Source organism: Herpailurus yagouaroundi, unplaced genomic scaffold (assembly GCF_014898765.1).
Source record: "Herpailurus yagouaroundi ecotype Mexico unplaced genomic scaffold, PumYag 246, whole genome shotgun sequence".
Lineage (NCBI taxonomy): Eukaryota > Metazoa > Chordata > Mammalia > Carnivora > Felidae > Herpailurus > Herpailurus yagouaroundi.
This window is the reverse complement of record NW_024412463.1, coordinates 4,700,766-4,723,814: the sequence shown is the minus strand read 5'-3', so window position 1 is coordinate 4,723,814 and position 23,049 is coordinate 4,700,766. Positions and strand designations below refer to the sequence as shown.

Here is a 23,049-nt window from a genome sequence, read left to right as displayed (position 1 = left end):
CTCTGTCTCTCTCTCTCTCTCTCTCTCTCTCAAAAATAAACATAAAAAAAATAATAAATAAAAAATAAAACAATAATTAGTAGATTACTAATGAAATCCAAGTCCTCTTCAGGCTGCTTGTTTTCCATTGCAATCACATCCCAAGGAAGATTCAGTTCAGTTTCTCAGTGCATTTGCTCACCTGTATCCGCGTTACTGTGGGCTTTACGGACGTCTAACTGGACAAACTCTACCTATGATTCCAGCACTGCTGCCCATTGCAGCATGACTGTGAAAGTCAGAGATAAAAACCACAAAACGAATCAGAGATCAGGACTAGTGTTCATCGTCCCTTTCCAACAGAAATGACCCTTCCCCAGGCCCCCAGTATTATTGTGCACGGCGGCATAGAAAACCAAATTCAAGGTTCCGGGTGTTCTGTGGGCATGACCGGATGCCTCCCCTCATCTTACAGGATCAAATTGAAACGTGTTCCCAGTAAGAGGGGTCTTTTAAGGTGGCTCCTAGACCAAGGCCATCGCTGCTCTGCTTTCTAACCCCTACCCGTTTCTAAGGGAAGTCGTGGATTTGAAGTGACCATGGGCTCTCCTTAGATCAAGGGGAATTGCTAGAAGATTGTACGTTTACACATTAGTATCGCAGTGGGGGGGTTGGGTGCTCAGAGGTGAAGCCCCACGGCTTGGGTTTGAGTCTTGGATTCTCTCCTTAAGGACTGTGGAATCTTGAGCAGGGCCCCTAATTTCTCTGGGCCTCCATTTCCTCATCTGTAAAGTGGAGATGGTGGTAATGATCATTGCCGCTTGCAGGGTTGTAAAGACTAGATTAATTCACGTATATGAAGGGCTCAGGCCGTGCCTGGCTGTATGGATGTTGGCTGGTTATTACCAGCCTCTCTGATTCACTTCCATTGGATCGAGGTTAACTGTTGCGTTGCTACGGGAACCGGCCACGTCAATTCTGCTCTCGGATTTGCTCTGAAGCAGGCGTTGAAGTCACCATCTACCACATTGCCCAAAGCTCGTGCCCACCGGGGGAATTTTTTCGGGGTCAGGCCTCTGAAAACGTTGTCTTTCTCCTGAGATACTGGTATATACCCCTCATTTTTTTTTTTTTTACATTTATTTATTTTTGAGAGAGAGACAGAGCACAAGTGGGGAGGGACAGAGAGAGAAGGAGACAGAATCCGAAGCAGGCTCCAGGCTCCGAGCTGGCAGCACAGAGCCCGACACGGGGGTTGAACTCACAGACCGCGAGATCGTGACCTGAGCCGAAGTTGGACTCTCAACCGACTGAGCCACCCAGGCGCCCCCGTACCCCTCATTCTAATGTGATATTAACTCATTTTTTCTGTCTTTGCCTTTGCCACCCAGAAGCTCAGAACATGCTCATCTATCGTGTGGTCTCTGCGGCCAATTTATTGACTTTCCCCGTTTTCACTCAACTCATTTCCGTTCTTTTTTCTTTTCCTATTCTGTTAACGTCCCATTTCTATTTCATCCATAGACACTATACATTTGCATGTGCATTTGAGAGGCTTTGTTAAATTCTGTTTGATAAGTAAAAAAGACACAGATGAAATCATAAAACAAAATAAATCTCAGAAGTACAGCGTGCGCATTCATTAACAGCCCATTTGCAAGCAAACCGTAGGAGTGGGGGTGAGTTTAATCTCCACATCTGTACAATGAGGGGTAATGAGAGAACCTACTTGAAAGGGTTATTACAGGACAGGAAAAAATTAATCCATAAAACGCATTCAGAACAGGGGCAGCGCATACTGTAGGCACTCGGTGCTGGTCCTTGGGGTCACGGTCATTGGAATGATCTGTAGACATCACAGTGGAGACGCTCTCAGACCACTCATTACTGAGAAGCCCCTAACACCAATAAGCCCTGCATGTTGTTCTCCAATTTTTGTTTTCATGTTTACTTATTTACTTTGAGAAGGGAGGAGCATGGGGAGGGGGAGAGAGAGAGAGGGAGAGGGAGAGGGAGAGAGAGAGAGGGAGAGAGAGAGAGAGAGAGAATCCCAAGCAGGCTCTTACTTTGAGAGGGGAGGAGCATGGGGAGGGGCAAAGAGAGAGAGAGAGAGAGAGAGAGAGAGAGAGAGAGAGAGAGAGAGAATATCCCAAGCAGGCTCCACGCTGTCAGCACAGAGCCCAATGCAGGGCTCGATCCCATGAACCGTGAGATCATGACCTGAGCGGAAATGAAGAGCTGGACGCTTAACCCAACTGAGCCAGGCCCCTCCAAATTTCTTCTACCAAATCGTCCGGCAACTTGTAAATTCTATCCGCCACGTGTTGTGTGTAATCTTTAACAAAGATCCGTGTTTTGGATTGTTGTTTTCCCACCTTCGAAAATGGAGAGTCTCAATGCTCCACTTTATGTCAAATGACACAAAACAGTGTTGGAAGTGATGTAGTAAGAGATCAGCAACAACCTCATAACAGGCGTGTTTTTCCCGTCTGTATCTGTGCCGTAACTAATAGGATTGTATAAACCGCTTGTCATTGTTGACGGAGATCGTGCACCACCAAGGATCCATACTGAATATGACACCGAATGTGAACAGCTCTGTCACCCTCACACCGGCCTCCTGCCCTGGCCTCCCCAAGCCCGTTTTCCTTGCCCACCATAACTAGTCACTGCTCGGAATCTGCACTTTAAAAACAATTTGTTTTTTTAACGTTTATTCATTTTTGAGATTGAGAGAGGCAGAGCATGAGCAGGGGAGGGGCAGAAAGAGAGACACAGAATCTGAAGCAGGCTCCAGGCTCTGAGCTGTCAGCACAGAGCCCGACGCGGGGCTTGAACTCACAGACCATGAGCTCATGACCTGAGCTGAAGTCGGACGCCCAGCCGACTGAGCCACCCAGGTGCCCCAAGGAATCTGCATTTTCTTCTAGCATTTAGTCCTCAAGGGAGGGTTCTATAAAGTTAACTTTTTCCTGTGTGTTGTTTGTCTAAGCACTGTGCCTTCCCTTTCCTCCAGACTCTTCCGGTGCTGTGTTCCCCATCTCTCATCTCCTGACTTTGTCATCACCTTCTCTCCTGGATTCCTCCCCATCCACTCCTACGTGTCCTCATGTATGCCCTGATCTCATCAAGAAACCAGAAAAAAGCCCTTTGTTCCACACTGCATGGGCATTAACGGTCGTCTGCCTCCTTCCCTCCACTGTTAACTTTCTTGTAAAAATACTTCTCACTGCTACCTCCGAATCTCACATCGCCTACTGCTTAATCTTTTATAATCTGTTCATCACTGGCAACATGACCCCTCTAGCTACCCTCTACCCCTAAGCTGGATGGGTCAGTCTCTTTGGATGCTCCCATATCTTGTTACTCTTCTCATCGTGAGGACCACGCATTAGGAATTCTCAGTTGGCACTCAGTCTCCTTCCCCAACCCCCAGACAGACTGAATTATTTGAGCCAGACTTGTTCTTTAGCTGAGTCAGAATCACCTGGAGGGCTTGTTAAAACACGGGTCTCCACCCCCAGTTTCTACAAAATAGCTGTTGAAGGCAACATCCATCCTACCCCACGGCATCACGCCCGATTGGGGAAATCCTTATATCAGGGTGTAGTCCTATGAAAAAGGCCGCATCCTAACATGTCCAGGATCCTGCCCTCCCCTGGGTCTCACGTCGTAATTGCAGCCGCTGTCTCTTTAGCCAGGCCTTTCCCTCATACCTGCACTTTCCTAGGCCCCCTGTCATGACAATCTGTCTCAGCTGTCCCATGCACAGCCCACGCAGCGGCAAAATCTGCATCGTCTGGAAGCGTGCTAGGAATGCAGACTCTCGGGTCCCAGCCCAAACCCACTGGAGCAAAACCTGAATCCTAACAGAATTCCCCAGTGATGTGTACGTGCCTGAAATGTTAAGAAACACTTGTCTCTAGGATGAGAATGGTCCTAAAATATGCCTCCCTGGTCCGGCACGGAGTGGAGGCAGCCCCAGGCTCATGGAGCTGGGGAGTGGGGACACCAGCGCGGATTCCTGCCCCATAGCGCTGTTCCCTTGAGCCCCATGGGGTAGGGTGGGCGCTGCACCCCAGGGGACTGGCTGCAGCCATCCTCTCCAGGACCCAGGGTGGGTTCTCTGCTGGGAGATTGCCCAGCCCACTCTGGCTCCCTAGACCCGGACCGGGGCTCATCTGTCTTCTCAGCCGTGACATTTCGCCACCAAAGAGGGGCAGCTCTCCTCGGGGCAGCCACGCCAGTTTCCCACCCCTCTTGTCCCAAAAGTCGAGTTAAGTTTCTACCCACCTCTCCCATAGCCGGTTGCTCATCTCCATGTGGTTGACCTCCCAGCAACTGCCAAGGTCCAAAGCCAAACCTCCGCCCCTCCCCGGGGCCAACCAGACCAGACACTTCCGGCGGCCCTGCCCGAGTAATCACGGAAGCAGGCTGCGGGGGCTCACAAGGTCAAAGACAGGTGTGCGGAGGTGTGTACGTGAGCGGGGCAGGCTGGGGCTGAATCCGAGACCGCTTGCTTTGTCCACAGAGTGAGCAGCTGAGGACCGCTCTTTGGAAATGCGGTCCCGAGGTTGCCAAAATGCATGTAGATTTTCACGGGAGATCTCCTGTCTTCATTGTGGCCGGAAGTCCTTAAAAACTCTTTTTTCAACTATGAGAGCCAAAGAAAACCTGTCACAGGCCGTTACGTGGCCTGTGCTCAGAACCAAGTTCTTCGACTTTGGCCCCCAGTCTTTCCCTGGTCTCTCCGCGTCACTGTCTGCACCCCTACACTCCACCTGCTCTCATCTCCTGCTTCCTTCTCTTTAGAGACTCCCGTTGGCCTCCAGCTGTCAAAACTTAACTGTACTGGCATTCCCTTCCCTTGCCACCCTGTTTTGATTAGGGCTCTTAAGACGTGGACAAGCCTGAGGGTGGTTGTGGAGACGGGAAGAAATGGACAGGTTTGAGAGGTATTTAAAACTTGGAGTCAGTAGCACAAGCTCCCAGGATTCTCAGTACAAACAATCTACTACCTACTTCCTATCAAAAGCCTCGATAAGATGCAGCATACAGTGCACATGAGTTTGCAAACCGGCTGCCTGATGTTCAAATTTGTTTTGTAAGTATTTTCTGTCTAGCCTGCATTAAAAAAAAAAAAAAAAAAAAAGTTGCACTCTAAAAAACCGTGATCAAGTGATTGTATGTAAAACTCAGGCGGGGCACCTGGGTAGCTCAGTCAGTTAAGTGGCTGACTCTTTGTTTCAGCTCAGGTCATGATCAAGGTTCCTAAGACCCCCATCGGGCTCCCTGCTGACAGTGCAGAACCTGCTTGGGATTCTCTCTTTCACTCTCTCTCTCCCTCTCTCTCTGCCCCTTCCATGCCCACACTCTTGCTCTCAAAATAAACAAACTTAAAAAAAAAAAAAAATCAGGACTCCTGGCCAAAAAATTAGTGGTGACACATCCAAACCAAACTGCTGTGTGGCCACTACTGGCTAGAGTTGAGTGTTAGACACTTTGTTTCAGATGCGGGGCAAGCTGTTTACGTCTGCACCTAGCCTTACTAACCAAAAAGAGGCTTCGGACACTTTAGAAATGAATTTAAAATGGGAATCAAATATTCCTATTGTCCTGGAACTTCCCAGGTAAATAAAGAAAAACAAGGTATAGTTAGCAACGATATATATTGATCCCCCCTGACCCTCATCCCCAATGTTAGAGGGTTTTCTCGTATTAGGCTTACTTGGTCCTGTGCTCACAAGATTTTTTTTAAGTCCTGGTCAGTTACATAATTCAATTTCTGGCACATGAGTGCGGTAAGCCTTCGTTGTTAAAATTTCTCAATGGCCCAGCTATAGCCACCCTCCTGTTGCTGTGTCTCTGTGGGCCTTCCAGATGCATCTGTTCGCCACTCTCCAGCTCTGAGAAAGATGGAATCCGACGAACTACCTCCCGATCCCAGTTGGGTTTGACCAATGGTGGGCACCAGCTGGGTTTTGGAGCAAGAACGAGGCCGACCGCCTAGTCTCCCAGCTCTGTCACTGCAGGGAGGTCGCAGGCTAGCTGTGTCCCACTTCAGATGAAGGCAGCCTTTCCCCGAGTTCCAGAGTGAAGGGCGTGGCTGCTCCCTCCTCTGGCCTCTACACAACCCTCCTCGTGGTTACCCTCCACCCTGGGAATCTCGGCGAAAGTGTCCTCAAACTACGCGGAGTGTGCTTGTTAGCTCCTGCTACGGCCTGACTGACACACGTCTCTAGTCTTACCCCTCTAACTGAGCACTAACCACATGCATGCAAGAAAAAATATCCTTGTAAGAATCATTTTCTAGAATCTGAATTATCACCGTTTGGGAACATTTTGCACCAATTTAAAAGTCTGCCTTTGTGTCTTAAAGAATCTTAGAATGAACGTATTTTATCGTTAAGCCTGAATCGCGTCTAAATATTTAACCGACACCTGGCGTACCAACGTTTAGCCTTGAAGGTGAACAAGTGACAGCACCTCTGAAATTATGTATATCTAATCCTAGAAATAGCCTCATTTTTGTATTATGATCCTGCCCTTGGTATTTTGGTGTGTCAGTGCCATCTGCTGGTAAGTTAATAAAATTTAGGTCTTCCAAATCCAAAACGTGTGTGTATCTTGGGGGCGGTGGGGGGAGCAGCAAGGGATAAATGTACCGGTTAAGAAAAAAGCCTTACCTGTAACCACCTAGCTCCTGAACTTCCACACCATTGTCAGTATAAGCCCAATTAATTACAATGCTCTATCACAAAGTCTAAAATAATAATAAAAAAAAAACAAAAAACGCCAAATAGTCCTTCCTCCTGGTACGTTTCTTGGTTTCTGAAACATACTTCTGGCATTCTGTTCCATGTACGCGGCACAACATGCCCCAGCAGGTCTCAGCACCGTCTGGTTCTTTCACCAAGGTCTAGGACACCGACATATACATAACAGACACGTGAAATACGTCATGTCTAGATATGACATGTACTACGTATATTTAAATGAAATATGTACATTCAGCAGAGGACAAAGTTTCGGTGGTGAAGTTAGTAGTCGGACGTAGGACGAGATCTTTCTGTAGTCTTCAGCCACCTCCAAATACAAACGGGAAGAGACGTATGTAAACAATATGACCCAACGGCTGAATTTCCTTACAAATAAAAATTGCACCAAATATTCTAAATAATATAGAAACATGAAAGGTTGCTCAACCAATTTTAATAACATGACATAAAGCCCCTACACTTGATAGAATCGTTATGCAAAATACATAGATGAATACTGTCTTCTTTTAAAAATATAAAATAAATAAGCAAGACATGTGAAAATAGGCAAGTTTCCATTAAATAAATGAAAATTTTAAAAAAAGAAAATTTTGCTCTCCATATCATTTGAAGAAGGGAAATTATCATTTTAAACAATATTCAAGTTTATTAAACAAATTAAAAAAAAAGTATTATAAAATGTTTAACTGTCATCAGCTTCGAGGTTTATGTTGCTCCCGAATTTTGCATATAACTGAACTTTCAAATCTGCTAACACCCGCTGAATTGATTCCACTCTGGCTTCTAGGGCGTCAATTTCTTCTTGCAAATTTTTCTGGAAAAAATAAGTTGTTTAAATTAATTCTATTCAACGGATGGTTTCTGAGCGTCTGTAGATGAAATACCATAGGGGAAGATTTCTAGGTCAAAAACTTTCTAAACTTGGATAGGCAGCTAAGTGACACTGATAATTAAATCTAAACCAAAAGTCTGAATGCAGCTATTTTTAATTCACGATTTATATTTGCTTATTATAGAATACATCAAGCCTGTTTCCTCAGTTTTTGCTGATTTAAGAGACAAAATGGATAAAAGAAAATTAATTCCTAAATTGTCATATCCTAATAAAGGAAGAGCCTCTATTACAAACACTTCTGGTAAACAGTTTATCAAAGGCCTCGCTTCTGACCCAGCCTCTTCCAACGTCCCCCCAAAATAACTACGAAAAGAGAAGAAATGACAGAAATTCACACTACCACCAGTAATTTAGAAGAACAACTTATAGTCAAAAGCTGGCAGAAATTTTCACTAACTGCAAGGCTCCTGGAGCTAGACTTTGAGAGACAGCAGTAGTGGGTGCCTCATTCATGAAACAGATCAGCACCGCCCACATGAAATGCATGGAATATGAGAAGTTCCTTCCTGGCCAGGATCAAAAAAAAAGGAGTTCTCCTTAAACATGACCAAGAAACTCTGTCAGTACTGGGCATTCTTCCCTTGTTCCCCTGCACTATTTCAATGTTATTCTTTTAGAAATCTGGCCAATGAATCTCAAAGTATGGCCCCCGGATCACTTGGAAACTTGTTGGAAACAAATTCCGGGGCCGCACTCCAGGCCTCCTGATGGAGAGATTCTTGGGATTTCGGTGACTGAAATTGTCCACAAGCCCTCTGGGTGACCCCGATGCCTGCTACAAGTCTGAGAACCACGGCGGTAAGAAAGAGAAAGGAGATGAAACTCCTCTACCCAGAAAACCTAGTTCATGAATGAAATTGTAACATGCAAGGAAATTATTTTAAAATCGCAGACCCTACCACATTATCGCACATTTCTTAAACCCCCCCCCGCGAAAGGCTCCCCTTTGCCTTGGGCCGGGGGAGCAGAAACCAGTCCCCGGGCCAGATCTAGCCTGACGCTCGTTGGCACAGCTTTACTGGAGCACCGCCACGGGCGTGCACGGACACTCCCTGATCCCATGGCAGCTGCGACAGGGCCCAGGTGGCCCACAAAGCCTCAGATACCTGCTGCCCGGCCCCGCACAGGATGTTCGCTGACCCCTGCTAAAATAAAGTCAATTCATTCAACTTGACAGAGTTCTTCAAGACATGGCCATGATTTCGGATGTTCCCAAATCTCCAGCAAATTAAACTCTTACTTGTACTTTTGTGCCGTGATCGTTTTAGGACCATCCACACACGACCACCCCGCATCCGTCTGGAACATCCTGTCCTCCTTTCCAGAGAATACCCACTTACTGTCGAGCTGCTTCACCCCTTTGCCAGGGACCCCCTCCTGGCCCTGATGCCCACGCCAGACCCGGTCCTCCGGCCGCCTCTCTCCCCACACGGCCTCCCGCTCGTTAGTAGTTTGACTTGTTGAACTTCCTCTTTCCATTTACACTACACACTCTGTGCAGGCAGGAACCAGGCATGTTTCGTGGTTTCCCTGTCCTCCCTCCACCCCCCGCCCCCCAAAACCCCATGCCCTGCTCCATGGCAGAACCCGATAGAGGGTAAGCAGTCCACAAATACTTCTGGAATGAATGCATGCATGAATGAATGAATGTATGAATGACCAAATAAAGGTTCAGTACCTGCGGGGAGAGGGAGGACAGTATGTTCAGAGCAGTGGACACAAACGATAAACTATCTTGAAATACATCCAGCAAGACTATTTCAGGGTGATTAACAAGGAACAGAATTATAAAATTTTACTACAAAAGAGAAGATTTAAACCCAAGAGGAGACATCAGTGTTTCTGCATGGAAAATTCTAGAGTAAAAGGGTTGGTTCTTCCCACAGGTTTATTAAATGTGGGTTTAATTCAGAGGAAGTTTTGCTTTCTATGACATTTGAAGAAGGGGGACTAACATTTTAAATAATATCTGGACTGATTAAGCAAACTTCAGAAGAATTAGGAAACGTTTGATTTCTATCAGCTTCTCATATGCACAATGTGATTGTTCTTCTCATAGACGGGTGGAGGGCATGTGAACTGGAAACTAATTTCATACCGTATCTCCAATGCTTAAGTGTCAATAAATCCATACTCTGACTCAGTAATGACATGTGTCTGATCATTTCCTTAAAAGAATTTCCTAAATGTGAAAAAGCCTCAAGTGTAAGAATGCTCATTATAACATGTCTGTGGGAAGATACTGGAAACAAGTGGACAGTGTCCACCAGCATGATGTGAAACAGTCATCAAAAATGTTGTTTTTAAAGCATGTGTGCTTGGCCCAGAGCAGGCCCCCGATGACTTTCTGCTGGACAAAGGAACGTTAAATAGAACCGGATTTAGAACTGGGCAAAATGTGAAGCAAACCTACCCAGAGAAAAGAGAAGGTGAGAACATGAAAGAACTATATGAAAATGTTAATTAAGGATGATTATCTCAGGGAAATGGGATTCCGGGTGATTGCTGCTGTCTCCGTTATCATATTCTACAGTTTCCACACAGTTGGTTAGAACACGGGTTCTGCAGTCAAAAGGCCACTCCCTCCGTGTCCCCCTGAATGAGTCCATGACCTTCCCCAGCCTCTACCCCTCAATTCTAAATTGGGATGCGTGGTCCCTACTTCTCGGAGCCCTTGTTAGCATTGAACGCAATCACGCCCGCCAGGCTTTCGGAGCATGCCCGGGACGCTGGAAGAACCCCCGGAGCGTCCCCTCGCAGCTGCCGTTCCCCGACGCCTGGAATTAATGTGGTCCGTATAGCAACACACACCCTGACTTAAGAGCTAGACTCGGGGCGCCTGGGTGGCTCGGTCGGTTAAGCGCCTGACTTCAGCTCAGGTCACGATCTCGCGGTCCGGGAGTTCGAGCCCCGCGTCGGGCTCTGTGCTGACGGCTCGGAGCCTGGAGCCTGTTTCGGATTCTGTGTCTCCCTCGCTCTCTGACCCTCCCCCGTTCATGCTCTGTCTCTCTCTGTCTCAAAAATAAATAAACGTTAAAAAAAAAAAATTTTAAAAATAAAAAAAATTGCCTTATAAAGTTATTTTAAAAAAAAAAAAAAGAACTAGACTCCCTCGCCCAGGGAGAGACTTCAACATACCTTCGCTTCTTCTAACATTTCCTGTGTTTCTTCTTGAGAATGGCTAATGAAAACATCACCAATTTGATAGGGTATCATTAAGCAATCATCATCCGCAAGCATGATGTCCTCACAGGCATCTTCTAAATTTTGGAGTTGTTTCTATACACACAAAAGGAAACAGCCGTGAAAAGCGCACTCAAAATTCCCTGATAGAAGTTGCAACGGCCCATTTTAATCTGGGGACACCAGCTCCGGGAGAGATCCTTTCACAAAGGTATTCTTACACGAACCGAAGACTTTCTCACAGTTTTAGATGGCGTTTCATAAGGAAGCAAGCGCTGAAAAGCGAACTCCCACACCGAGCTCTAGCGATTTCCAGAGTGGTGTTTCCAGAACACGCACCGGTGCTGGGCAGCGGGTACCCGTGGCCACTCAAAGTGTCTCCTACCCTAAGAGTTTCCACTTTGGGAGTTCTGCCTCCCTCGGCAGAGTAAAAACGAAACAAACCTGCACTTGGCCGCCTTGCCTGATAATAGGATGAAAGCAGGTAATAACTCAAATTCCACCAATCAAATGCACCCGAACTGGACTTGCGCGCGCGGAGAGCCCCACAAGGAGAGGCTGGGCCCGGGCCTGTCGCGCAGGCAGGGACGGGGGTGGCAGCCCAGTGATCTGCCGGGCAGCTTCCCCTGGGGAGGGAGGCGGCTGGTTCCGGGATCGCCGCAAACAACAGCGATTCCATCACCGGCCGCGTTCTCGGAGACGCCGTTCCCTGACCTGCTCCTGGAGCCCCGGCCCCGGCTCATACCCTCAACGACCTCTAAGTGCTCACACGCCCCTCAAGCGAGGTCTTTCTTCTTAAACTGACTAGAGTGGATCGCGTCATCTGCGACACAGAGCCCAGGGAAATATAATCACATACTACCGAGTTCAGTTTTAAAAGCTGTAGTCTAAAGAACTTTTCCTTCCTTAAGTAAGATACGTTTCTTCACTACCTTCTTTACTTCTATTTCCTCCTTCAGCTCTGTGATTCTACTCGTATTCCGTGCAAATTTGTTTATCTTTTGTTGATCTTCAAAAGTAACGTTGACGTCTTCTGCAGCCTGAAAAAAAAAAATGTTTAATTTTTTGTAGAATTAATTTTAAGGGAGAAGGTATAGGTTGGCTTTTTATATTAACTCTGAAACAACTCAATAAACCATTTGCCCTCATACAGTCGAGAACCACAAGAGGTACAGAAAATCACAAACACAGGTGTTATACTTGTTTGCTCCACGAGCTCAAGATTTGTTCATACATCTGGGGCAACTGGTTGAGCGTCCGACTCTTGATTTTGGTTCAAGTCAAAAGCCCGGGGTTGTGGGATCGAGCCCCATGTTGGGCTCCATGCTAAACATGGAGCCTGCTTAAGATTCTCTCTCTCCGCCCCGCCCCCCCCACCCCTCTCACACCCTCTCTCTCTGAAGAATAAAAAAAAAGATTTGTTCATACATCTAAGATCTCTTCTGACATCCTACAGAATGACACCTAAGCTACAAAAACACTTCATATATAAGCAACAATTAGGAGTAAGTCCTAAATCAAGTCAGCCAACTTTGGCCTGGAGCACAATTTCTCGAGTTAGAACATTTGTCATCAAGATAAACCAGAGAGCAAAGATGATGTGGTAACGAACTCTGGCAAATGCCTCACACCAGTTTCTTCTCTCAGACTTAAAACCTGCCTAAGCTTACTGAGGCTATCAGAAATCTGAGTCTCTGTTTAGCACAAATGACATACTGGCAAGAAGGTTACTATGCATCTCAGTGGCTATATTCCACACAGAGTAAAAATTATGTTTCTTTTATTTTTTTTAAGTGTTTACTTATTTTGAAAGCGAGCGAGAGCGAAAGAGAGTGAGAGCGAGAGAGGGTGCGAGCATGTGTGCATGAGTAGGGGAGGGGCAGACAGAGAGGGAGAGAGAGAATCCCAAGCAGGTTCCACTGTCAGAGCAGAGCCACATGTGAGGCTCGATCTCACAAACCATGTGGTCATGACCTGATGAGAAATCAAGAGTCGGACACTTAACTGACTGCCACCCAGGTGCCCCCAAATTATGTTTCTTTTAATGCAAAAGCTTTTACATACCTTAATGAAGAATGAGGGGCACCTGGGTGGCTCAGTCGGTTAAGTGTCCGACTCTTGATTTCAGCGCAGGTCATGATCCTACTGGTTTGTGAGTTCCAGCCCCACATCAGGCTCTGCACTGACAGTGCAGAGGCTGTCTGGGATTCTCTCTCTCCTTCTCTCTCTGCCCCTCCTCTGCTTATGCGCATGTGCATGCATGTGCACGCGCACACACACACACACACAATCTCTCTCAAAATAAATAAACATTTAAAAAAATGTTTTAAAAAGGAGGCACTTGGGTGGCTCAGTCAGTTAAGCATCCAACTTCGGCTCAGGTCATGATCTCACAGTTGGTGAGTTTGAACCCTACACTGGGCTCTGTGCTGACAGCTCAGAGCCTGGAGCCTGCTTCGGATTCTGTATCTCCTCTCTCTCTGCCCCTCCACACTCACGCTCTGCCTGTCTCCCTCTCTCAGAAATAAACATTAAAATTTTTTTTTTTTTAATTTTTAAAAGAGAATGAGGTGTAATGTACTATATATATAACATGATTAAAATCAAACGTTTAAAAATATTTAGTGATTAAATTTGAAAATTAGAGGGGCGCCTGGGTGGCGCAGTCGGTTAAGCGTCCGACTTCAGCCAGGTCACGATCTCGCGGTCCGTGAGTTCGAGCCCCGCGTCGGGCTCTGGGATGATGGCTCGGAGCCTGGAGCCTGTTTCCGATTCTGTGTCTCCCTCTCTCTCTGCCCCTCCCCCGTTCATGCTCTGTCTCTCTCTGTCCCAAAAATAAATAAACGTTGAAAAAAAATTAAAAAAAAAAAAAAACATTTGAAAATTAGAGTACTTAGATGACAATCTATAAAATCATAAAAATAATAGCTAACATTTATTGAGCTCTCACCGTGTGCCAAGAACTTTCTGAAGTTTATCATCACTGTTAATCCTCCAATAAATCTTAACAAGTAGGACCATCAGGAAGTAGCACTATTTTACAGATGGAGAAAGTGTGGCACAGAGAGGGTAGGTAATTTTCCCAAAGTCACACAGCAAGTGGTGGAACTGGATTTCAACCCAAGTAAGTTGACTCCGGGTCCAGACAGGTCCTCGAGCTCTCAGAAATTAAAGGGTGAAAATGTGTGTGGGCACGTGATCATGCACAGTTGGAAGAGGCAGCAAGAAGTCCTCAACTTTCACCAGATTCCCAAAGGAGGACCATACGTTAAAAAAAAGGAAAAAAAAAAAAAGGAAAAAAAATTTAAATACCACACTCTCCTTAGAGTTTCCCCTCATTTATAAAATAGGAATAAGAACACTGGGTTACAAGGTAAATGAGGGGGGAGAGAGGGAAGGAGAGAGAGGGAGAGCGTGGGCCTTTCAGCAAGGATTATTTTTGCTCTTTGGTGAGGATTCACAACAACCACACCTCATCCTTTTCCCTGGTTTCTCATGACCAGTCACATAAGAGGTGTATGCTTTTTTTGTTGTTTTTAATGTTTGTTTATTAATTTTGAGAGAGAGACAGACAGACAGAGAGACAGAGAGAGTGCAAGCATGCAGAGGAGGCAGAGAAAGAGAGAATCCCCAGCAGGCTCCGTGCTATCAGTGCAGAGCCCAAGGTAGGGCTGCATCCCACAAGCTGTGAGATCACGACCTGAGATGAAACGAAGAGTCAGACACCATCGACTGAGCCACCCGGTGCCCCAAGAGGTGCGCACTTTGATTTCTCCAGAGGTAGAAAGTCAACCTGTTGTGTCAAGCAAGACTGGAGCCCAGGGGACAGAATATCAAGGAAGAAGCCTAGAACTCAGCCCTTCCCCGTCCCGGGCTCTAACCACACCACAGTTTCTCATGCATCAGGCTCAGCATCAGAGACCCAGAGGACATCTTGAACAAATCCTCTCCGTCACAATACATATAACTTTGAATATTCAACTTTGTGCATGATTTTTAGGAATATGGAAATTGGGAAACGCGGGGCTACACTGCAGAAGCAAAGTCCATATTCAGATTATCTTGGCCTTCAAGTTATTTTGCCTACATGAGAACTACCAATTCCCAAAGCAAACAGGGTGCGGAGAATTCTAGAGAGTTCCTGCTTGCCTGCGGAGTTGAAACACTGAGCCCCTGAAAACGTGAATATGTATTTATAGACACATTTGTCATCCTGAGGCTTTCACGGGGTAATTCCCGTGAAAGCAACTACCACAGGGCTGGCCTGACACACAATGGAGGCTAATATAGTTTCTGAATTTAAATGTAAATCATGCTTGATCAGACTCACATACATACAGTTTCTGAAAAGTTGTGGAGGAATTTGGCTGTTTTTCCAAAGCAGGCGCTTCCTATTGTGGTCTCACCACACAGTAGCCCCCAGAATGTACTTGGGGCCTAGAGTCCATTTCCTTAACGGTGGTTTTTTTCACCGGCGTTAAGGGCTACAGGTGGTGAGTGAGGCAGCGTGAGGTCGGTGTGTAATCTGTAAGCCACCCAGGGGAGTTCTGTTTCCAGCAAAAAGTGAGAACTCAGCACCTTCCATGACTAATAGCAGTGGCTTCTGTTTTCATCTCACTGTTCTAGAACACTCCTACACTGCTTGAAGCTTCATTGTGGCAGGGAGGGGCAAATTCTACACTGGAGATCCCCAGACACCAGGAAGTCCATTTACCCCCTGAAATTGTATGCAGCGTGGCACATACTGGATGCACATTCCTCTGGGACTTCGCAGCTTTCCTCAGATCCTCAAAGGGATTCACACCCCCAAAGGTTAGGGGCTTCTGCTTTAAGAGAAGCCAGATGTACTCACTGCTGCTCACAAAGTCATGAGAACCCAAAGAGGAAGGAGTTATGCTTTATTTGAGGCGGCACAGAGTGGTGGTAACAATGGATTTAAATCCACAGAGATAGTAACAATGGATTCAAATCCAAGCAAGCAGGAACTTGGACAAATGAGTCAATTTTCTGTAGCCATCTCAGGGTTATCTATAAAATGGGGAAGGTGGTTCCTACCTTGCGTGAGTGATAAAATGAGCAACTAGCACAGGGCCTGTGGACAGAATCACCTTTCAACAAATGATAGCTAAGTGCTCTGTTTCCTGAATAATGCTTACCAAAAAATCATTACAGAGGAAAAAGACACAAGGATCTAGAAGAAAATCCTGCTACTCCATGGAGAAATAGGACTACTGAAGATGAAAAGTGGAAATTAAAATTCCCTAGACCCTCTTCTTGAGAATCAGCATCTTGTGGGATTATGTGAGGCAAGTGAACCACACTCAGTCTCGCCCCACACCGAGTTTGGCTATTACCAGCAGAATGTGCACTGACAGGTGAGTCCATCGGTATTCGAAAAACCTAGAAGGCAATTCTGGCCGATTTCAGTCTGCCTTTATTTTTGTTTTGTAAAGGTGTCTACCAAGTCCCCAAGACAGAGTTTCGCTTCCTATTTTTATTCACTTTTCATGCTTACAGTCATGTATCTAACAGCTATGTGGTAAATGTTTCCTACATGCCGGGCATAGTGAAGAGAGCCACCATAGTCCTACCCTCCTGAACACCTGCAAGCTTACATTCTCGTGAAGGAGGTGGGCAAAAAGCAAGGTGAACAAGATAATGCTAGATGATAATGACACATGTGATGGGGAAAGTAAACCAGTTCAGGGGTTGGAAGTGTTGGGGGCTAAGGAGTGAAGGGGGCTTCTTTAGGTAGGGAGGTCAAAGATGGCCTCTCCAGGGAGGGGCCATCTGTACTCAGGATCAGAGACAGAAATCGAACACACTCAGTTCCCAGCTGATGGCCAGGAACCAGGTCTTGGAAAGCAGACCTTTGGAGAGGGGAGGATTGAATCACCTCACCTAAACATTTTCATCAGAAAAGCCGTGACCCGTTGGGATGTAAACGTAAATGTCAAGCACTCCAAATTGTGAGCAGTTTTTATTAAATTCAAAGGACAGTCCCTATGATATTTCACACTCACTCACTGGCATGCCTGTTTGATCCCAGGGTGGGCAGACGGCCACACTGCACACGCAGGTCACCGACCAGAGTGCTCCCAGCACTGGAAAACACCTGCAGGAGGCTGCTGCATCTATCAGGCCAGTCTTACTAAGACAAAGAAAATCCTTCACGTTCTGGCCACCCCTCCACCCCTGGATATGTTCATTTACCATCTTGGCTCGACCTCCCCCAATTCTCTATTGCTCTAGCCACTCTTTCTTTCTTTCTTTCTTTCTTTTTTCAAGTGTATTTATTTTTGAGAGGGAGGAGGGAGAAGCAGAGAGAGAGAGAGGGAGAGAATCCCAAGTAGGCTCCGCACTGTCAGTGCAGAACCCAACGCGGGACTGGAACCCAAGAACCGTGAGATCGTGACCTGAGCCGAAATCGAGAGTTCGGACACTGAACCAACCGAGCCGCCCAGGCCTCCCTGGCCACCCTTTCTCTAAACACACTCAGGGTCTCTGCAAGTGATGCTCTCCCTCCACAACACCTCATCCCTTTCCAACTTTCCCTTCCCCTCCTATGTCATCGCCTAGACCACACTTTCTCACGAAAGCCTTCTCTGCTCACAAAACTGACTTCCTCCAGCCCTCATGTCACAAGTCCTTTCTCTCATGGGTCTTGGCAGAGTTGGAAATTTTACAGTTTTCCGGAGGACTACTGAGTAATGCCTGCCCCTCCCCCAGAACAGAAGTTCTACAAGGGCTATGAGGATAAGGGGATAAAAACATCACTGCTGCTATTGCTGTTTATCACCTCCAACTGAAACTGTGACACATTACATGCTCAGAAAGTTTGCGGAATGCATGAAAATGTGTTGGTAATCAAAAATGTTGCCGAGTCCAAGGTTGAAATCGTTTTTCTACGTTTACTTCATCTCCCCGCGCTGCAGTTACCACTTCTGTCAAGGGGGGGAGGGGAGAGCCTACAACTAGTATCTCCTATGGAATTAAAGATCATACCTCACAAAGCGCCCAATTTACTTACTTATTTTTTTTAACGTTTATTGACGAACGAGAGACAGAGCGTGAATGGGGGAGGGCCAGAAGAGAGGGAGACACAGAGTCCAAAGCAGGCTCCAGGCTCCGAGCTGTCGGCACAGAGCCCGTCGCGGGACTCGAACCCATGAACCTGAGCAGAAGTCAGACGCTTAACCAACTGAACCATCCAGGTGCCCCGACAAAGCGCCCAACTTAAATACAAAACAGAGGTGGAGTAAATCTTCCAAAGTTTCAGACTCCCCAGAGTCACCATGACCCTGAACCCTACTCCGGTAGTACTCAATAAGAATTTGTGGACGGCAGGCCAATAGAGTGCACAACTCATCCTGGTGTGCCTGGGGCGGTCCTGGTTTTAGCACCCCACAATAGAAGCAATTGGCTCAGACTATGCATATTGCTGAGTAGGAGAGCGAAGGAATTTGAAGTTGAATGACGCCAGCAAATCCCTTTAGCCGGGGGACACTCATCAGACACCACAGAGGTTAAAAACGCTCTAGAATCACAATGGTTGTGCTCATTTAAATCCTACCTTTGCCTCTATGCTTCAGTTGCCTCATCCGTAAAATAAGGAGCAAAGCAGTCTCTCTCTAAAAAGCGTGTAAGGTTAAAATAACGTATACAACTCGCTTAGAGCTGTGCCTAGCACACAATAAAAAGTGAAGCCTCAGTAACGATCAGATGTTATTATGTCCTTGCCCTTCCCCGTTTTATTTGTCTTCTATCTAGATACTTTCAAGCATCTGGGTAGACTCGGTGAGTTACAAGCTGTGAACAGGAATTCAGCGTGCTTAGTAGAATAAAAGGTGGGCTTTGGGAAAAACAGAATAAAGGCTGGGTCTGCACTCCAGCTCTGCTTATTAGCTGAGTCATTTTGAGGCCACTAATCTCTGTTATGTTTCTCCATCTGTAAAATGGGAGGAAACCGTCTTTGCTAAGTTGCTGGGAGGACCAGAGATAATAAACAGACGGCTTCTGGGCCCTGGCCTATCGTCTATCCTCCATATATAGAGTTTTAGCCTGGAAGCACAGAGACATCGAGTGTGGATGCGGGCGGCTCAGGGCTACACACAGGGGCTCTGGGGTCAAATTGCCTGGGGATGCAGGGTCCTGATCCGCTCCTTACAGCTGCGTGACCTTGGGCAGGTGACTCCACCTCTCTGGGCCTCGGCTTCCTTCCGCGCAAAAGACGGTACCAGCAGCACCCACGCTTGTGGGCTTGCGAGGGTTAAATGTGACAACCCAGGTAAAATGCCCAGCGGTGACGGCCAACCGCAGTCAATGGGACCTCCGGCTTCTCACCCCCGCAAGGACAAGGCGTGGGCCGCCGGGTCCACAGGCTCTCCACGGCCGTCCCCAGCACCGCGAGAGGCGACCCAGAGCTTCCCAAGGGTCCCGGCCCGGCTGCCCCGCCTCGGCCGGCCGGGGGGCCCGGGAAGACGTCCAGGGCGCCGGGCGTGGGGAGGCCTCGCCGCGGGGCCGCTCTCAGGGCCGGTGGGCTCGGCCTCGGGCCCCACGCCGGGCCTCAGAGCTGCACACCCCAGGCAGCCCGCGCCCGGCCCCCGGAGGCCGACCTCCGCCGGCCGCCCGAGCATCCCGCACCCCGAGCGCCCCACTCACCGCCTTCTTCATGGTGGCCGCCATCTTGGGACTGGACTACGACGCGCGGTGGGGAGGGCCGCAAGGACGCGCCTCGGCCCGGGGCCGCTTCCAGCTCCCTGTCGGCCCAGAGCGCCCCCAAAATACAACACTGTCTCCACATTTCCTCCTACCGCATCACCGACCCGTGATTCCTAACGTCTGGGACTCAGGGAGATAATGTATCCTGGAAAGACTTGGTACATGCCAATTAAAGGCACAGGCAACGCCCTGTGGGCCGACAGAAACTAGGGGGTGTGGCGAACGGCCCCAGGGTTCCGCGGCGGGCGGCAGGGGGCGCCCCGCGCAGCGGGGCGGGGCCGGACGGGGCTGGGGGCGGAGCCGGGGCGGGGCCACGAGTGGACCAAAGGGGAGTTCTCTTTCATCAATCCCACAAACCTTGTAAGAAACCGGCATGCGTTAAACAGAGCTAAGAACGAATGACCTTGGTCTAGAATGTGAGACGTTCGTGCCCTGGTGTAAAGGAGGAGATACTACTATTAATTTATTAAACACTTACTGCGCAATTACTGTGTACCCTGACGCTTGTGCCTCCAAATGTTTTTCTTTTTCTGTGTGTGTGAGGATTCCTTTACACTCCTAAAGTTATTGAAGACCCCAAAGATTTTCTGTGTATGTAGGTTATTTTCATCGGTATTCACCATATTTGAAATTAAAACAGAATTTTAAAACATTTATTAATTCACTTAATAAAGAAACCCATTCTATATTAATATAAGTAACATTTTAAGTTATACAAAATCACTGGAAACTGGCATGGGCCTCTGAAAACAAGTGAGAGAAAAAAGGATGTAAGCATGCTTGGTCAGCAGCCGATAGTGTTTTGTACCTGGGGCTCTGAGTGGTGGAGTGTTCCCCTGTTTTGTACCTGGGGCTCTGAGTGGTGGGGTGTTCCCCAAGCCAGAGAGAGTCTCATGGCCTGGGAGGGTGTCATTTGATCTGGGCAACCGCTTGGACAGTGGCTGACCCCTGGCAACCATGGTACTGGCTGTGTCCGGCTCAGAAGCCCTCCGCCTCGCTCTGCATTTCACGGTCTCCATTCCGCTTCTCTCCCAGCCCTGGCATCCTTCAAGCAGATCTCTTTCCCAGCAGGAGAACCAGTTCTGTAAATACAAACGGGGACTTTCAAGTCTTCTGCTAAGCCTCCTCTCCTTTCCTTAAATTTGAGCATTTCCAACCTCTGCTTCTGGTTCTTTCTCTAGCAGGGGACTGTCCCCACCTGTTTGGACCGGCAAAAGAAAGACGCTTGTGGTGCCAATGGAAACAATTGCAGGTCAGGAAGGAAAATCACCAGTCACCACTTGAAAATACTATCCCCACTAAGGGTGACTGAACATATTCCCTTATACTGAGATGAAGACTGTCATCCACTGACAGGATCCATGTTTTTGTTTTTTGGTTTGGGTTTTTTTGACCCACGCAGTATTCTGATTTAATTGAACCGACATATGAAACTTACAAAATTGCACTCAACAGTATCAGATTTTTTATTTTGCTTGAGCTTGTAAAGTCAGTGTCCCTGTGACCTCGAATCTACATTCCTGCATAGCAGCCAGCTGCTGCTGGTGATAATCAGGTAAGGCCTGTTTAGCTAACAGGCCCTCTCCAGGGCCCTGGCAGATCCCCACCTGCCCCATCCTTGTGCCTAACTGTCAGACCCTCCAGGTATATGTACTTGTCACTGGTCAGGCTTCTGTTCTAGCAGATCTAAATGAGAATGTTTGTGTGTGCATCTGTTTGTTTGAAATCTGTATCATTGCAGATGCTATTGCAAAAAGGAAGATGAATTACACAAGGTGCTTCACATCAAGAAGCTTACAGTTGGCACACATATATCCCCACAGATTATAGCATGGGAGCTGCAGCCCTGGGACCAGTGCCTGAGGGGTCCTTGGGAGGAAGAGCTTAGCTGGAGTAGCCAATGAAAACCCTGGAATTGGTGGCAGGCTGAATGGATCAAGGGCAGGTGCTGAAAAACATAGACAAAATTCCTTATCCTCATACAGCTTACATTCTAGTGATCAGAGACAGACCATATTCAAAATACAGAAATGAATAACATAGTATGTCAGAGATGAATGTTATTACTACGTGTTATTAATAGCTATAAGAAAGGACACTTGGGGCGCCTGGGTGGCTCAGTCCATTAAGCATCTGACTCTGGCTCGGGTCATGATCTCATTGTTTGTGGGCTCGAGCCCCACATTGGGCTCTGTGCTGACATCTCTGAGCCTGGAGACTGCTTTGCGTTCTGTGTCTTCCTCGCTCTCTGCCTCCACCGCCCCCCCCCCCCACACCCGCTCGAGCTCTCTCTCTCAAAAATAAATAAACATTAAAAAAAAAAAAAAGACAGAACACTTAAAATAATAATAAAAGACTGTATAACTACCAGGATGAAAACTTCAGGAGAAAGATACAAGAAATGGTAAGTATGTTGGCTTGAAAATTGAAGGGGAAAACCCCCCATCTACCCATCTATTTGAGTTGACATGTAACCTACAAAATTGTCCAGACATGTCCCGGTTTAAGATTCTGTCACAAAGCAATAATGGACTCATGTCATAGCAGAACGTGCATGAATGCCCTCCAGAACCCGCTCCATCCGTGCCAAGCCCCTGGTTCTGAGACTTAAAAAGGAAATCTTGGTGGGATTACCTGTTCACGCGGGCCTTGAGGAGTAAGGGGCAACAAGGAGCCAACCTTATTATCACGTGGTAATTTGTTCCAGGCCTGCAGGGGGCGCCCGAGGGTCGTGGTAGTACAGCCATTCAAGGCAACCTTTGTAATGTTTTGCCAAAATACAGAACTCTTATTTTCTTAATTTTTAAGATACAGTCTATTTTTTAAATTTAGAAAAAATATATTTTAAAAGGGCATTTAAAAATCTCTGACTTGGGGCGCCTGGGTGGCTCAGTCAGTTAACTCTCCGACTTAGGCTCAGGTCATGATCTCACAGTTTGTGAGGTTGAGCCCCAACAGCTCAGCTCAGAAACTGCTTCAGATTCTGTGTCTCCCTCTCTCTGCCCCTCCTCTGTGTTCTCTCTCTCTCTCTCTCTCTGTCTCTCAAAAATAAATAAATAAACATTTTTTAAAAATAATAAATGGGAAGTCTCACATTGTCAAAACCTTCACTCAAAATCTTCACGTATGTATACCAGGCAGATGGAAGGCATAAGCCACCCACTCGCTTGTGACCATCAGCAAACCTCCCCATATGCACATATTATGGAATGTTCTTAAGCCCAAATTTTCCTCCTAAATGAAATTTTTAATAAAGTCCCTAAGTTTACTGAAGTCAAAATGCAAATTAGGAACTCTAGCTCTTACTGAAAATTTCATCGCCAAGCTGTCTGGTTAGTATTTTCCCTTCTCGCCTCCTTCCTATGCTTGTCCATGATCATCAGAACTTCTTCAGGACTCTTGACCTCGGGTGGTGCCTTTAAACCTAACTCAACATTTAATCCATTCTCTAAAGACTTCCTTGTTTCTCATCAACCTGGTCCATCTTTAGAT

General features: G+C 47.0%; 1 protein-coding gene across 1 annotated transcript; it reads right to left on the bottom strand.

Annotated features, from left to right (window-relative positions):
• Positions 1 to 7,169: 7,169 nt before the first annotated feature.
• PFDN4 (prefoldin subunit 4) lies at positions 7,170 to 19,723 on the bottom strand. Its single transcript, XM_040459663.1, has 4 exons — positions 19,498 to 19,723; positions 11,769 to 11,876; positions 10,792 to 10,932; positions 7,170 to 7,572 (listed from the first exon to the last, which is right to left on the bottom strand). Exons 1-4 carry the CDS (start codon positions 19,519 to 19,521, stop codon positions 7,441 to 7,443), a joined length of 405 nt encoding a protein of 134 aa, XP_040315597.1. The 5' UTR covers positions 19,522 to 19,723; the 3' UTR covers positions 7,170 to 7,440.
• Between the last annotated feature and the right edge of the window lie 3,326 nt (positions 19,724 to 23,049).

What these genes read in the sequence shown, in the direction of transcription:
- PFDN4 (XM_040459663.1), bottom strand. Translation starts at nt 19,521, where the DNA reads ATGGCGGCCACCATGAAGAAGGCG. An exon ending in CGGCCACCATGAAGAAGGCG is followed by an intron (nt 11,877 to 19,497) that starts GTGAGTGGGGCG and finishes TTTTTTTTTCAG; the next exon opens with GCTGCAGAAGACGTCAACGT. An exon ending in AAATGTTAGAAGAAGCGAAG is followed by an intron (nt 7,573 to 10,791) that starts GTATGTTGAAGT and finishes TATTTTTTCCAG; the next exon opens with AAAAATTTGCAAGAAGAAAT.